This window comes from Bison bison, unplaced genomic scaffold (assembly GCF_000754665.1).
Source record: "Bison bison bison isolate TAMUID 2011002044 unplaced genomic scaffold, Bison_UMD1.0 scf7180017864180, whole genome shotgun sequence".
NCBI lineage: Eukaryota > Metazoa > Chordata > Mammalia > Artiodactyla > Bovidae > Bison > Bison bison.
This window is the reverse complement of record NW_011494752.1, coordinates 3,104,834-3,121,634: the sequence shown is the minus strand read 5'-3', so window position 1 is coordinate 3,121,634 and position 16,801 is coordinate 3,104,834. Positions and strand designations below refer to the sequence as shown.

At 39.6% G+C, this 16,801-nt stretch overlaps 1 protein-coding gene across 4 annotated transcripts in view; it reads right to left on the bottom strand.

Annotated features, from left to right (window-relative positions):
- Positions 1-16,801, bottom strand: part of IKZF3 (IKAROS family zinc finger 3 (Aiolos)) — a 91,238-nt gene that overhangs the window by 15,853 nt on the left and 58,584 nt on the right. For 2 of the 4 annotated variants that reach the window (XM_010842650.1, XM_010842649.1), the window contains exons 4-6: positions 13,424-13,684; positions 12,216-12,383; positions 10,084-10,200 (exon numbers count right to left, since the gene is read on the bottom strand). In XM_010842650.1, the coding sequence (XP_010840952.1) occupies positions 10,084-10,200; positions 12,216-12,383; positions 13,424-13,684 (546 nt within the window). Of the gene's footprint in view, positions 1-27; positions 3,418-10,083; positions 10,201-12,215; positions 12,384-13,423; positions 13,685-16,801 lie in introns of those variants that run through there. The other 2 variants (XM_010842652.1, XM_010842651.1) reach the window with 2 other exon arrangements.

Here is a 16,801-nt window from a genome sequence, read left to right as displayed (position 1 = left end):
CTGTCAGAGGTCTGATGCTGTTGTTACCTGTTATTACTGCTCAGATTCTTGCTTGGGGTACCTGCTGTGGTCAGTGAAGCCAACACCAGGGCACATTCAAATCTTGCAGTCTTATGCTGACATGGGAAAGCCCGACCCATCCCCAACCAGTACCTTCATTAGCAAGAGGAAGTATTAAATAAACAGCCTGGACGTGGTTGGTTGCAAAAAGATAGATAGATGGAGATCTTCTAACCCCCGATCAGCCTTCTTTCTGATTCTGAGTAACTGCGTGTGACACCTGCAGACTGATATAATTCTTCTTAACAACTTTGAAAAAAAAAAAAAAAAGGATGGGGCCCCAGATTTACTGCTCTGTTTATGTTAATAGCACTTTTGAAAATAGATACACTTACCCAGACAGCAAGAAATCTACTCAGTGATTTGTGTATTGAAATTCTGAGTGGTTTTTTCTTTTTCTTTTTCTTTTTTTTCCAGCATGCTCCTTTCAGTTCCTATCTTTTAAATTCTATTTTTCTGGTCGCGGCATTGTCTGTTTCTTATGCTCTTCACATTTCAAAACCGTCTCAGTTAAAATTTCCCTGAGCAACACTTCTGTCTTGAAATTATAGAGCAATTTGTATAATGGATCTTTATTATATTTCTAATGAAAAATATGAATAAAAACTGACTAACAATATGGTCTGATTGTCAATCCACAAACAGACCTTCAAGTGGTATAGGTCTGTAGTTCTCAGACCTGCCTGAATATTAGAATCACCTGAAGAGCATATAAGACACACTTATGCCCAGTCCCCTTTCAGATCAGTTAAATCAGGACCTCTGGTGTAGGGGCCTAGGCAACAGTATTTTTAAAGCTTTCCAGATGATTTTTAAGATGCAGCAAGAATTGAGAAGCACTGAAATAATATATAAATAGTGCCAACATAGAATCAAACTGGAATAAATGTAGTATAATTTAGTCTGGTACAGCACACAGTACCCAATAAGAGTTTACATCTGAAGTTCAAAGAGACACCAGCTGCTCTAAACACAAGGCTTTACATTTTAACACTTGATGCTAGTCCAAGGTAGGGGTCAGTAAACTTTTTCTATAAAGGGCCAGAGAGTATTTTAAACTTTGTGGGACACATGCAGTCTCTGTTCCATACTCTTTGGTTCTCCTTACACTTTACAAATGTTCAGCCCTAAAGTGCACAAGGAGGTTGCTGACTGCATTTGGCCTGAGGGTCATAGTTACGCACACCCCTGCCCTAAGCAAACACGGTGTGATGCTACAAACATTTCTCTCTGTTTTATCGTAAGCATTTCTGGAGGTCCAAACTAAATGAAGTATCCATACATTCCCAATGTCTCTAAGGAAAAAGAAACTGAAATCAGTTTAAGGGACCAGAGTAAAAAGCAAGTGATGAGTGCACAATGGAATTTCCCACCCCCACAAATATATACACAGATTTAGGAATTGTCAGTATTCATTCTGCAGTTAAAAGAGTTTATTGTATGAAGAGATTCTAGGGAGATGGTGAAGGACAGGGAAGTCTGGTGTGCTGGGGTCACAGAGTTGGACATGACTGAGTGACTGAACAACGACAATATACAGAAATTGTTTCATGATCTCTGGGACATTCAGAACCACAAATGGACACACTCAGAGAGAAGAAAACTGGTCATCTCTGCAGTAAATGAAAGACAAAGAAAGACCTCAAGGGTAAGACTGTCAAGAATGGCCAGGGTGAGAGTTTAGAGCCAAATCAGAAAAAAAGAATTCAAAGTATTAAATAGTTTTCATTTTATTATTAGCACCTTTTTGGCTTTGCTTTTTAAAAACTCCTTGCCAGTCATTACACGATAAATTATAAAACTCAATTCAAGAATAAAGTTCAAGAATAAAATGAAATCTGGCTCCAAAAATGAATAAGAGAAGAGATTGATAACAATGACCATATTTACTAGACTTTGTTTCTTATCAAAAATAATTCTGTCCTCTAAAGAAATAAATCCAAGCCTCCAGTTTAAGCTATAATAACACTGTTTGTATAAATGAAGATAAGGATAAAAATAAGGGGGCTGGGCAGCTCTGGGGCTAGTGGTAAAGCACTGTGACTTCAGCTGACAGATCGCTGTAAATAACGGGTTCTTTAGTGACAGGACGCTGCTACTGAGCGAAGTGGGTCAAATTCTGTCCAGCACAAGGATAGGTTTAAATGACCAAACAGGAAACTATTATACATATTATTTCCTTTCACACAAACCACCACCAGATGTGGCACTACCCAGAGCCCCAAGAGCAGAGAGATGAAAGACAAAGGCCTGGGATTTGAAGTAAGCTCCTGAGGCTATTATAAGGAGGCTTTTCTTAGGAGTGTCGAAGAGGCAGCTCAGTTTGTGCTTTGACTTGGTTCCAGCAACCTTGAGGGGATTAAATCTAGGTAAGATCCTCCCCCACCCCACCCCTGCCCCATGTATTAATTATCAAAAAGATTCATAGTAAAATAAGAATGAAAACCAGTACTTTGGGAATTTTAAACTCTCTCCATCTTACCACTACTCTCTTTTAGTCTTTCAGTCACTCCTCTAACGGCCCCATTATCACCCGGAGATCTGTCAGTCCCAGGACTTCCTGCAAGCATTGTGCTGTCAGTTTGGTTTTCCCGTTTGGCTCTCAGGAGTCCCTGTCTACATTTTACCAAAGTCACCATCAATCACCACAAGCATCTTTCTGAAGACACATATTCTATACATTCTATATCTGGGAGGATGCAAAAGCGGGTATACAATGACCTGAATAACATAACTGGGGCCTGTCACTAAATGGCAACCTTTAGAGATAACATCTTCTTTTATCCCTGGTTACTCACCAAGCTTGTCTTGACAGTCATTTCCAGGTAAATCATACTCTGGAAATCAGTGACCAAATGCCTGACATTTAAAAAGATAAAATTCTGGAGTGTTGATGGATACACAGATAATTTGAGGCAAACAGGGAGACTTCCCCATACTCTACAACTCTGATTCGATTGAAAGGAGTCCTCTGAAACTACTAATCTTCTTTTCTTTTGCCATACCAAGAGGCCTGTGGGATCTTAGCTCCTCAACCAGGGACTGAACCCCCACCCCCTGCATTAGAAGGCAGATTCTTAACCACTGGACCACCAGGGTAGTCCCTGAAACTCCTAATCCACAGGGCTGCCATCTACCAACACCCTCCTGCAGGGCCATTCACTCAAAATATCAGCTTCATGATGCCAATCCTCAGTGTATATGTGCATATACTCTAGAGATTAAGTTAATCTTCACTAAGTTAACTGTGTTTTCCAATTGGCAAGTTAGGCAAAGGCTACAGTTTCAATTGATTATGGCTTGGAAGGAAAGTTATGACCAACCTAGATAGCATATTCAAAAGCAGAGACATTACTTTGCCAACAAAGGTCCGTCTAGTCAAGGCTATGGTTTTTCCAGTGGTCATGTATGGATGTGAGAGTTGGACTGTGAAGAAAGCTGAGCACCGAAGAATTGACGCTTTTGAACTGTGGTGTTGGAGAAGACTCTTGAGAGTCCCTTGGACTGCAAGGAGATCCAACCTGTCCATTCTGAAGGAAATCAGTCCTGGGTATACTTTTGGAAGGAGTGATGCTGAAGCTGAAACTCCAGTACTTTTCCACCTCATGCGAAGAGTTGACTCACTGGAAAAGACTCTGATGCTGGGAGGGATTGGGGGCAGGAGGAGAAGGGGACGACAGAGGATGAGATGGCTGGATGGCATCACTGACTCGATGGACGTGAGTTTGAGTGAACTCCGGGAGTTGGTGATAGACAGGGAGGCCTGGTGTGCTGCGATTCATGGGGTCGCAAAGAGTCGGACACGACTGAGCAACTGAACTGATACTCTCATTTTCTTCCCCCAAACTTTCAGTCTACTGCCTTGCAGTTATTGGACAACTGCTGTACTAAATGATGCACCCTGTAAAACACAAAGAACTGCTTTTGAGTCGAGACAATCTCTTTGGGATTACAAGGAGTCCAAGCAGTAGACTGAAAAGGGAAAAAAAAGGACTTGAAGTTTGGTCCTCTGCTTCAACTTTAAGACCCAACTGTCTATTTATACAAACAGTCTAGACGTGTTATCTTGCCACATCATGTCTCAGAATTTAAGTAGAGGGAAACCAGTTTGGCAAGATAGTGAGGGAACAAGATAATGGGTTTAAATGACGAAATAGGAAATCCGTTCCTGGGTGGTGTTTGGCAGTTTAATGTTGCAAGGGGTGGGTGTGGGGAATATGGGATGGTGGCAAGGAACAATTTGCACACTTGGTTCATGAGTGAGCATAGTAGGAGTAGGACTAATTCTGGGTCAGTTCCCCTTCATGTTACTTGCCTACTAGTATACAGGGGAGATAACTATTTTCATTAGCAAAATGGTTTTAATGACATATTGGAAAAATAATCAAACTCATCCTAAATCAAAATTATAGAATACGTTACTGTCTTTAATCTCTGTACAAGTGTTAATAGTTCGTCTGTTTTTTAGTTAACTGGTTGCATGATGTCATTTCTATTTCAAAGTGATTGTAGATTTAACTATATAATTTGTTGTGTTTTTGTTCAAAATCCTTCATTAGATCTTGAAGTGTTAAATGGAGCTCAAATAAGAGACATTGCTTCCTGTCTCTTCTATACTGTGGTCAGCCAGTAGCTGATGGAGAGTACAAAGGGGTGATATTATGCAATAAGAATTGTCTAACAAGAGATTGCTATCAAAGAGCAAGCCAGGTTCTAACAAAAAAGTTGCATAAAACCGTTGCCTTGTTGAGCATGTACAATGAATACTACTTGTGAGTTAGTACTGACTTTCTAAAAAGAATAATCTGTTGGGAAAATAGACATTTAAAACATTTTAAGCTCCTTCTTTGGACTGCTATTTGGTAAAAGTATGGATTTTTTTCCTGAAATTCTCATGCTTGTATTATCTCAACCACAACAATGAGGATGAAGATAAAAGGTTTTGACTTCTAGATTCATAAATAAATATAATTACTCAATTACTTTAAAAATCTTGTTATTGCTAGAACTCATTGTCATACAAAAATATGTCCCGCTCCAAGTATTCATAATTTGTGTGAAATGAGGCTAAATGAATCTACCAGCTGTTAGTCCCTTTCTGGAATAAGGATCAAGCTAATGAGAAAATGAAATCTGTGGTCGTCTATATTCATTCTTCTTTTCATATATACTCCATTAAGACAGCAGAATTGGGAGTATCTTGATGATGTCTGGTATAGAAACTTGAGCTGAAGTAATACCATTACATGTGTCTGTTAGACCTTTATATTATATTAATAGATCCAGTGCTCAGTCCCTTGTTGGACTGAGTTCTTTGAGGGTAGGGGCTTAACCTCCACTCATCTTTACAAATAGCTCTGACACAGAGCCTGGTCCAGGAGAATGCAATGAATGCTATCAGAACAAATGAAAATGATCAGCAAAGGCAGGAGTCTTGTTGTCCAACACGATCTTCTTTTGCAGACTGGTCTCCAATCCAAGGTCTTTTCATTTGTCCTGCTTCCATAAAGGCCTGATTCCTGACTGGGGCAGGTTTGTCCCAAGGCTCAGCTCTCACAGTAGGCTACACTTCAACTTACTTGATGAATGGTTGGACAGCATCACTGATTCAATGGATAAGAACTTGGGAGAACTCCAGGAGATGGTGAGGGACAAGGAGGCCTGATGTGCTGCAGTCCATGGGGTCGCAAAGAGTTGAACACGACTGAGCAACTGAACCTCTTGCCTGGAAAATCCCATGGATGGAGGAGCCTGGTGGGCTACAGTCCATGGGGTCGCTAAGAGTCAGACACGACTGAGCGACTTAACTCTCACTCTTCGCTTTCATGCATTGGAGAAGGAAATGGCAACCCACTCCAGTGTTCTTACCTGGAGAATCCCAGGGACAGGGAAGCCTGGTGGGCTGCTGTCTATGGGGTCGCACAGAGTCGGATACGACTGAAGCGACTTAGCAGCAGCAGAGCAACTGAACAACACTTGATGAATAAGTGCCACATCCACAGTAGAGCATCATCCCTTTAAAAGCTAGTAGTAGGATTTCCTCAATGGTACAGTGGATGAGAACCCACCTGGCAAGGCAGGGGACACAGGTTCGATCTCTGGTCAGGGAAGATTTCACATGCTGCGGAGCAACTAAAGCCTGTGCACCACAACTACTGAGCCAGCACTCTAGACCCACAAGCCATAACTACTGAGCCCATGAGCTGCAGCTACGAAGCCCGCACACCCTAGAGCCTGTGCTCCACAGCAAGAGTAGCCACCACCATGAGAAGCCTGTGCATTGCAACGAAGAGTAGCCCCGGCTCACTGCAACTAGAGAAAGCCCAAGTGTGGCAATGAAAACTCAATGCAACCAAAAAGAAAAGAAAAAGGAAAAAAACCTGGAGATGAAGGGATAAGAGGTACCACTGGTGATACTATATTGGTCAGGTTCAAAATGGAACACTATGTCCAGACCTGGACTCCCAATTCTAAGAAGGAAACAATAGAAACCATGTAGGGAGCTGTGACAATAATCAAAGGATTGGCTTGTGTTCGATTAAAGATTCTTTATATTTTGGATTTTAGGAAAAATCATAAGAACTATTTGAAATATCAAAGATAGACATGGCATGCAGTGTTTACCATTCTTGATTAAGCTGTGACTTTATACATTTTCTAACCTGAAACCACCATAACAATATATTTGTTTTTTTTTTTAATCAAAACTTGCTGACTTAGTTAGCCTTTTATTTTTTTGCTGAGACTTTAAGTGTTTTGCATGCATTCATCAAACCAACCTATGAAATGCAAATTAACTCAACCTCTGTATTTCAGTATTTCCTGAATCACTTTATACCACTGAAGATAACAAAAAAAGATTCTTTGAACACTTTTCTTTTTAAAATTAATTTAATTTATTTCTGTTTGGCTGTGTTGGGTCTTCACTGCCTCCTGGGCTTTTCTCTAGTTACGGTGAGCAGGGACTCGTCCTTAGTTGTGGTGTGTGGGCTCCTCGTTGCAGTGACTTCTCTTGAGCACAGGCTCTAGGATGTGCGGGCTTTAGCGGTCGTGGCACATGGGCTCAGTAGTTGTGGCTCCCAGGCTCTAGAGCACAGGCTCAATAGTTGTGGCACATGGGGTTAATTGCTCTGAGGCATGTGGGAGCTTCCCAGATCAGAGTTTGAACCCGTGTCTCTTGCATCAGCAGGCAGATTCTTTACCACTGAGCCACTATGGAAGCCCCTCTACTGCCACTTTTCTAATTTGAAATTCCTAAAAAGGTCATGGGGATAGGAAGTAAGGTGGTAACCTTGCTTCAAAATCACTAATTTTGAACTTATTGTTGATACAGGATATTTTACTCATGTTTTCCCCTACTTCCAGGACAATCAAGACACACATACATACGAAAGTGTCTATTAATTAGTATGTGTGCTATTCTACTTTTGCTAACTAAATAATATATAACCTTCAAAAATACATAACTAATTAAGCCATTTTTCCAAAAGTAGAAAAAAACTAAATCCCATTAACTAATAAATGAATGGATAAAATGCAGTGAATCCATGTAATAGAACATTATTCAGCTATAAAAAGGAATGAAGTGCTACCACATGGATGAACCCTGAAAACATTATGCTGAGTGAAAGAAGGCAGATATAAAAGGCCACACATTTTATGATTCTCTTCATGTGACATGTTCAGAATAGGCAAATTCTTAGAGACAGAAAATAAATTAATGGTTGATGGGGGCTGAAGAGGGGAACAGGAGTGACTGATAAGGGGTACAGGGTTTCTTTCGAAGTGACAAAAATATTATGAAATTAGAGTGGTGATGGTTGTATAACTTTGTGAATACATTAAAAACCACTGAATTGTACACTTTAAAAGGGTGAATTTAATGATATGTGAATTATGTCCCAATATGTCTTTGAAAATAAAAAAATAGCTAATCATGAAAACAACAAAAGTTCTATTGATTTTTAAGCAAGTCATTGAATTTCTGATGAGTTTCAGTATTCTCAACTCTAAAATGAAGAGGTGGGATCAGATGCTCTCTTTAATTTGTCTTGCTTTAAATATTAATGATTCTACTTGGAATATAAGAATTTCATAACTTGAGAATTTCTCATAGTAAGAGCTTTGTCTATTGTCTGAAATATGGAACTTCAAGTAACGATGCCCAGGTATTACCTGACTAAGCTTAAGCATGTTGCTTAAAGATGTCAAAATCCAAGTTTTAGGTTTTTAAGAGTAAACATTTCTCTTTAGAAATAAGGAGGAAATCCAACTCCTTGATAAAACTGAACATGCCATCAGGATAAAAAGCAGAAGCAGTGCACACCAACGGAATTCAGTTGGCCAGCTCCTAACACCATAACATAGGCTTTATCTAAAACAAAAGTTTCCTTTCACTCAAAACGGATACAGTTAAACTACTCAAGATTTCCACTCCATTTTTCCTGAGTTTCACATTATTTCTGTCATATTTTTGTAATGTTTCTGTTTTAAAATTTTCAAACTATTCAATTGCAACCACTACCATCAAACACCAAATCCCATGAAGATTTATACCTACTCTAAGCAACTGGTTCAAGTAACCAAATAAAAATAGCAGGCAATCCAAGCTGCAGAACCAGTGAAGTGAAAGTCGCTCAGTCATATCCAGCAACCCTATGGACTATACAGTCCATGGAATTCTCCACTGGAGTGGGTTGCCATGCCCTCCTCCAAGGGATCTTCCCAACCCAGGGATCGAACCCAGGTCTCCCACATTGCAGACAGATTCTTTACTGTATGAACCACTAGGAAAGCCTAAGAATACTGGAGTGGGTAGCCTATTCCTTCTCCGAGGGATCTTCCTGACTCAGGAATTGAACCGGGGTCTTCTGCATTGCAGGCAGATTCTTTACCAACTGAGCTATCAGTGAGGAAGCCCAACCAGGTTGATGGTCAATTATATGGGTCAAAGGACAACTGCAGGGATGTTACACAAAAAGGTTTCAGGTCGTTTCAACTCAAGAATGAAAGGAAATAAAACCACAACTGATACACGGAAAGACATCTGGTGTTTCAACCAATTGCCACCAGGCATGTAATTCAAAACATGGAATAAAATATGAAATTCCCAGAGCCAAATATAAACATCACAATAAATCATATGAGTGGACAAGTACATGATTTGGGGGCCCTGTGCAAAGAAAATCCTTGTGGTTTTAATGAACTCTGCCCTAGCCACCCCTCAAGCTGCCTCTACCCTCAATTTTTGCCATTTCAGTCAATGGCAACTGCGTTCTTCATCACACTGCACATCAATCTGTTAAGAAATCCTGCTGGTTCTATCTTTATACTATATAGAGTTAGAACACTTTGCACCACCTCTACAATTACCAAAACAATTTTCTTTTGCTTGAATTATTGCAATGGCCTCCTAACTGGACTCCCCAGTTTCTAACCTTGCCTCCAATACAACCTATTCTCGGTAGCAAGTAGAGTGATTTTTTTTCAAATGAGAAGTCCAATCATGTCACCTCTCTGTTCAAAACCTTCTGAAGATTTTTAATTTTATGCAGAGTAAAAGCCAACATCTTTACAATGGCCTACAAGGCCTAATAAGATCTGGCTTCCTATTTCCTCTCTGGCCTCATGTCCCACTACTCACTTTCTTCCAGCCATACAGGACTACTTACACTTCTTTGAATTCAAGCCCTAGGGCCTTTGCACTTGCTTTTTCCTAGTGATCTGTAGGGCTCTCCCCTCATGCTTTTAAGTCTGTTAAAAGGTCAGTTAGCTGATGTTTCTCCTAACTCACCTTCAGCCCCCAGTACCTGCTTTATTTTTCTCAATTGCAATTACTCCCTTACAAAACATCAGACAAAACTGCATGTTACTTTTTCATTTTGTTTCTAGTCTGTTTTTCCCAATGAGAATATAAACTCCATGCGGGCAGGGTTTTTTGTATTTTGTTTACTATTGTAACCTACCACCTAGAACAGCAGGTGCTCACTAAATATGTCCAGAACAGGTGTTGCATGAACTCACCAGTCTCACCCAGGTCAGTGCTCTGAAGAAATGTACGGCAGCGCTCCTTGTGCTCCTCAAGGGAACTTCTCTGCTTGTAACTCCTTCCGCAAAACTCACATTTATAAGGTTTCTCAACTATAAGGAGAGCACAAGGGGCACTCAGTGACCCTCAGGGGTTATAGAACAAACGGTGTATTGGGGCCCTGTGAAAACTGTCCCCTAGGAAGGAGACTGCTGAGCGAAGCCAGAGTACTTGGATACTCGTGCATCTACTTTACTTTTAAATTCAGTAAACTGAAACAAGGTTATGGCCTATGATTGATTCTCATGTACCCTTTGAAAGGATAGGTTCCTTCCACAAATGAAAGGATTTAGACTTAATCACTATCCTGGAGCACAGTGTTTTGGCTCCAAATCCAATCTTGCTTTTTCAGGAAAAAAATACAAAAAGGAACATTTTATTTTTCAAGGAGATTCGTGTGGTTTAAGAATGAAGCAGGAAGAGATCCTGTATTCTGTGACATCCAGCTGCCTGTAAGTAAAGAATGCTGCAATTTGTGGGTATTAGCCACTAAAAGTCTTTTTAGAGTATTGACCTATTTCAATAAATGTAGCTTATCTTTGCCCAGTGGCTATAGCAAAGTCTGGGCTCAATTAATAAAAACTGACCTAACCAACTGAGGATCATTTTGAATAATAGAAATAAGAAGAAATTTCAAAAAATGACTTCATCTTAATTTCTAAGATAAAGCAAAAATTTCCTCGAAAGTTCAACCATACAGTACAGGCCACCTTTAATCTCCTAACTCCTCCAAATGCCTTACTGTTATAAACAATAACTTCAACTCTGTGTGCAGGGCTCACCTTTCTGACTTGTCAATAAAATGTACACCAGAAATTTTTCAGAATTTTAGGGACTGAGATTTTTTTTTTTTCAAGTCCTCTTGCTCTGTTTAAAATAGAGCTTTTGGGGCTTAAAGCACTGAAAGATCCTTATGGAATCACAAATTAAATGCAGGTTTTCTGGGGCTAGGAATGTTAAGTTTCTACATAAATTGAGGTCCTCTAGAATCTTAAAAATGACTGCTGTTGTTGTATCTTACCTGGAAAAAGCAACAGAAAAGAACTACTCTAATTTTTTGGACCAAACTCAGCCTTAACTCATTACTTTGAACAATGAGCTGTAAAAGAAACCCTTCTTTTACCCTTTACCATCTCTCACAGTGGGTTTTCTTGGGGCTGATTTGTTTAATCCTTAGTCTCTGAATTGTGACCAGTTGCGGGTTTAGGGCTGGGTTTTAGTCAAAGCAGAATGTGGATTAACATAAAAACAAGCCCTTTTTTCCCCCTTCAATTAAAATTTTGTCAGATAACATCAAGAACATGAGGTCCCAAATTTGAAAATAAACCCAGTTTTATTTTTCTAGGAGGGAAATTCTAAATGTTAGTTTAATGTGGTTAAAATAAGGAGTGAAAACATCAAGAGAGAACATAGCTTTTTATGAATTCTTATTGCTGCTCATCTTTTAGAGATTAAAAATAAATTGGGTGATCAAGAAGAAAGTTAGGTTTAAGAAATTTAGCTCATATACACCTAAAACGAATATAATGTTGTATTTTTAATTATATCTATTAAAAAAAAGAAAATCTAGACCAGAATGGCCCAAACTCCCCAAATTAGCCCAAATTAGCCAAAATTTACCCTCAACAGATATTCATACCCAGTTTACAGTTTTATACAACTTACAAACTGTACATCATTTACTTTATCCAGACTTTTGAATGAATAGTATGTGTGTATATTTTTAGGAAAATAATCTTTTAATAAAGTTTGCCATAAAAATACTGATGGCTATAATGTTTTTGCAAAAATTAAAAAAGCATTTTTACAGTGTAGGCTTCTCCTGTCTGACTGTGTTGTTCTCTAGGGGTGCAAAGATGGTAAGGAGATGTTCATCCCCATTGAGCCAGACGGAGAGCAATTAATGTCTTAATGGAAGTGTAATTAGCCCTAGAGGTCTCTGCTGTTGTAACCCTTCAGAACCGGAGTGACAGATTAAAACCTCCATACTTAACTCTTTCTAGTTTCCTTAATGGGCACGGAGAAAGACATATTTACTAGATATGGAATGCTCATTACTCTCACTTACCAGAATGTGTCCTAAGATGACCTGTGAGTGCATCTCTTCTCTGGCATGCGTAGTTGCAGAGGTGACACTTAAAAGGTTTTTCCCCTGTGTGCAGTTTAATGTGGCGGAGGAGGTTACCTTTCTGAGTAAAAGATGCCCCACACTGATTACACTGGAATGGGCGTTCACCTTTAAAAAGGACAAAAAGGAGATTTCTGATCACCCGGCAATTGGCGAAGCATATGCACAGATTCGATGCCTATGGCAAAAGCTCATTTTTTAGATAGTTTCTGTTCATACTGGGATCAGATGGGAGCTGTATTTCAAGGGAAGCCTAGGACTGACTTAAGGAATCTTCCTTCTAGAAGAGAAAAAACATTCATCTGGCAAGGCTAGGTATCACCTTGCCTTGGATCAGAGCAAAAAAAATGAGTAGCTTTAGAAGTGCTCTCTAGACTTAAGCTTTTGCATTACTTAGCATTCCTTTTAAATAATCTCAGTCTATAAAAAGAGTCACAGACTGAAGTCCTAATAAGGTATAGAGAGCCAGAAATGCTTTTTTTTTAATTGAAGAAATGCTTTTTAAAGTTTCCATATCCTATGTTAGATGAAATCTATAGGGCTTGGTGGGAGTGTTAAGTTTGCATGCATCTCTATAGAGTGCCTTTTGTTGTCTGAAAATAAATTTTTTAAACTGTTAATAAAAATTGAATCCTTTGATCTACCAAATTTGAACCCAATACAATAAGGAGATCTGCTGTTTTAAATGGGTTGCCATTTCCTTCTCCAGAATTCTTGCCTGGAGAATCTGAGGGACGGAGGAGCCTGGGGGGCTGCCGTCTATGGGGTCGCACAGAGTTGGACACAACTGAAGTGACTTAGCAGCTTAGCAGCAGCTGTTTTAAAAGTTACACAAAATATATGCAAGATGCTCAAAAAGCATATCACACAATTTAACTCCCACTTGTTACTGAAGAAAAATATTTGGCTGACCTAGAACACTGTGATCTCTACAGTCTTATTCATAGCATTTGTGATATGCTTGACAAATGCATGGTGAAGCAGGAATAAAAATCACTAGGTAAATGGAAATGCGGAGAGGGAGAGAGATATCAGAATCATATAAAAAATCAATGAAAAGTAATCAAAAGTAAGTTCTAAATTACACCACTCCTTTTCTTATGTGGTTGAATTAGGACAGTTTTCAGAACAATGGATAGACTATTTACCAGTATGGCTCCGCTTATGAACCATTAAGACATTGAAGCTAATGCAGGATAATCCACACACATCACAGTTCATCTTGCCACTGGTTGGCCTGCTACTATCATATGAGACAACGTGTCTCTCCAACTTAATGTTTTCATATTCATTATATTCTCTTGAATAGCTGTAAGGAATTTCAGGCTCTTCTGCATTTCCCATGGGCTCTGGCTTTAAAACATTCTCATCCCTTTCACTGTATTCATCTTTCACTTTCATTGAATCATCTGCAGGGAGGAAAATGCAAGAAATGAACAATGATTGTTTTTGCAGCTATCAAAGCAGCTCAAAGAACAGAGACCCACAACTGATAATTAAATACCAAATGAAGCTAAAAATATTGTACATCTACAAAACAAGAAAACACCATTAGGATGATCACTGATTATTTGAATTCAGAGCCATAGTCAGGGGAAAACACAGACACACGTGCACACACACACAAACACACACAAAATAGATGACAGCATTTTAGGCCATTCAGAAAATTAGAGATAACAGATTTTAGCTATGACTGCTCAGAGCAACTATGAAAAAAACATTTTGAGCACTTTTTCTCCAGTACTGGGGGAGAAGAAAGGTTCTCAGATTTAGTACCTTTTTTGGTGGCTGCAGTTGCAAGGCAAGGTGATGTGCTCTTTGGTTTCAAGAAGAAAATACTATTTTAATTCTTCAACTGCACTCAATTTAAGCCACTAAGACTGAGAATTAACAAGTTGTTTTTTTTTTCCTGATTTTAAGCCATGCCTTGCCTCTTCCCCTTCCATGTATACAAACTGCTAAAATGAGTCTTATCTCTCTCTCTCTTGGAACTGATAAAGAGACAACGCTGAACATAGAGGAAGCTGGCAGTACTAGTGAAATACTGTTGAGAAAGATAAAAGGAGAAGTAATCCTTTAACATAACCTTCTAAGGAGTCACTTTCATTGACGCAGGTAAATGAAGCTCAACCTAAGCAAGGGGAACAGCACCAATAACCAATACCGAAGTTAGGGAGGGCTAAACTCAAAGCCCTAGAATAAAGTGCTGGATAGGAGAGGTGTGGCTGGCCCAAGTGAGTTGGCTGATCAGGTACTATTTCAATAAGAGCTGCAACACTCTTAAGCTGAAGAACATAAGAAATGAAGAAGGCAAATTTATGTACTGATACTAAGAAAACCTAAAATATTTGCCTAATATAATAAGTACTTATAAGGGATTTTTCATATATAAAACATGCTGCATAAATGCTCACTTTTACAAAAATTCATTCTTAAAAACTGGAAATTGTAATGCTCCATGGGAATCACAGGTCAATGGGATTTCAGGGCTGGAAGAGAATTTACAGATCATCTGATCCAACCCTTGTTTTTCAGATGAGGAAATCCGGGAACAGACATGTTTCGGGGACTAGCCCACAGTTACACAGCCAGTTAATAGCTGATGAACTGGAATTAGAACACTGAACTTGGATTTGCCCTTGCACTCTGACACATAGAGTCTAATTTGCTCTTTATATCATTGCACACTCCCTCTTTAGTGGTGTAGATGTTAAAGACCAAAACACTCTGAAGAAAAGATATTTAAAAAAATGACATCCCTTCCAAACAACACCAGTAAGTGCTGCTCCTGTTGCCACACAGGAGGAAGTATAACTGCAGCTGTGCCTGGCTTGCTACCTTCTACTCAAGTTTCAATTTTCACTTCTATCAAGGTTACCTTTCATCTATATTAACTGTGTTTGCTTAACAGAGCAAGACAGGGCCTAACCACCAACAGAGGAGCCATTGCTGCGGCACTGTTCCACTGCTTCTCACCACGGTTCATGGTTCATAACCTTTTACTCTTTGATTAGAAGAGATGGAGGGCTGCAGGAAACATCCAGTGTGTTTCAAAGTGGCCCATCCTATGCATCTGGGTTGTATATGAATTGATATCTATTTCCTACATGGAGAGCGAGTCATCCTCTTCCTTGGACACATCTTGCCTGCTTTTAGATGGAATGAGTTTCCTTAAGTGGTTTTTGCTTTTTAAATTTTTTTTAAAGAGAAGGATGCACCTGAAGCTTGTACCCTCCTCCTCCTCCATCACTCCAGCTGCGGGTGATATCCCACCAAAGCTTGAGTGCTCTTCAGTTTGCATGTAGGCGTTTAAAACAACCTCAACGGAAAACTTCAGCTACTGAAAACCAAAAACAGCATATAGAAAAGGCCAGCAGAAATGGATCCTTTTCATTTGGGTTATAAAATGTTAATATGAACAGACTCAGGCTGTTCTGTGGTCCATGATAATTAAAATCTGGTAAGATCAATGTTTTGAGTCTTTCTGAAAACACAAGACATAAGAAGGTTGCTCCTTCTCTCAGGATTTTGGTTTTAATGGGCTTGACCTAGAACTCAGTACTACACCGACCTAGCTCACAACAAGTCCTTGGCTTTTGTTCTTGAGGACTCAGCTGTAGAAAAAGGAAGACAGTATTTGAGACTCAGGACTCTAAGGGAACAAATCCAAGCACATGAACAGGAAATTGAGGCAGTCCCTTGGACTTATGGACCAAGAGAGTTCCTGATTTGCTCTTGGGGTCTTACCAGTTTTAGATAAAAGATCTGGATGGCCTCTCTGCATGGTTACTGAGGATCAACAATTCATTATTTTTCACCATGTGAAGATAAACAAAGCTGAATACTAATTCACATTAGTATATAAGACACAAAATGAAAAAAAAAAAAAAAAGACACAAAATGGATTACTGAGAGATTATTAGGCTTAGCACCTAGTCTCCAAATATAGTCCACCAAAACTACCAGAAAAGAAACTAGTCTGCTCTAAGGACTAAGAGATTCATTCCAACCCTTGGGAGGAAAATTTGTAGGAGCAGAGGAAAGGGAGTGGGAGGGACATTCTACTTAGTGTCCCTTGAAAACATTAATAAATATATCTAGTGGTAAATAACCCACCTGCCAATGCAGGAGACATAAGAGATGCAGGTTCAATCCCTGGATTGGGAAGATGCCCTGGAGGATGGCATGGCAACCCACTCCAGTATTCTTGCCTGGAGAATCCCATGGACAGAGGAGCCTGGTAGGCCCCAGTCCATAGGGTTGCAAGGAGTCAAACACAACTGAAGCGACTTAACACATGCACACACTAAAATCAAACTTACCATTTTGAACCCCAAACTGCTTCTAATGCTTGATGTCTTTTTTTTCCCATCTGTACCTGCAGCATTCAGGATCTTAGTTCCCCGACCAGGGATCGAACCTGGGCATCCTGCATTTATTGGGAGCTCGGAGTCCTAACCACTGGACCACCAGTGTAGTCCCTATGACGTCTTTAGAGTCACACATGGCATCTTCCTTTTTCC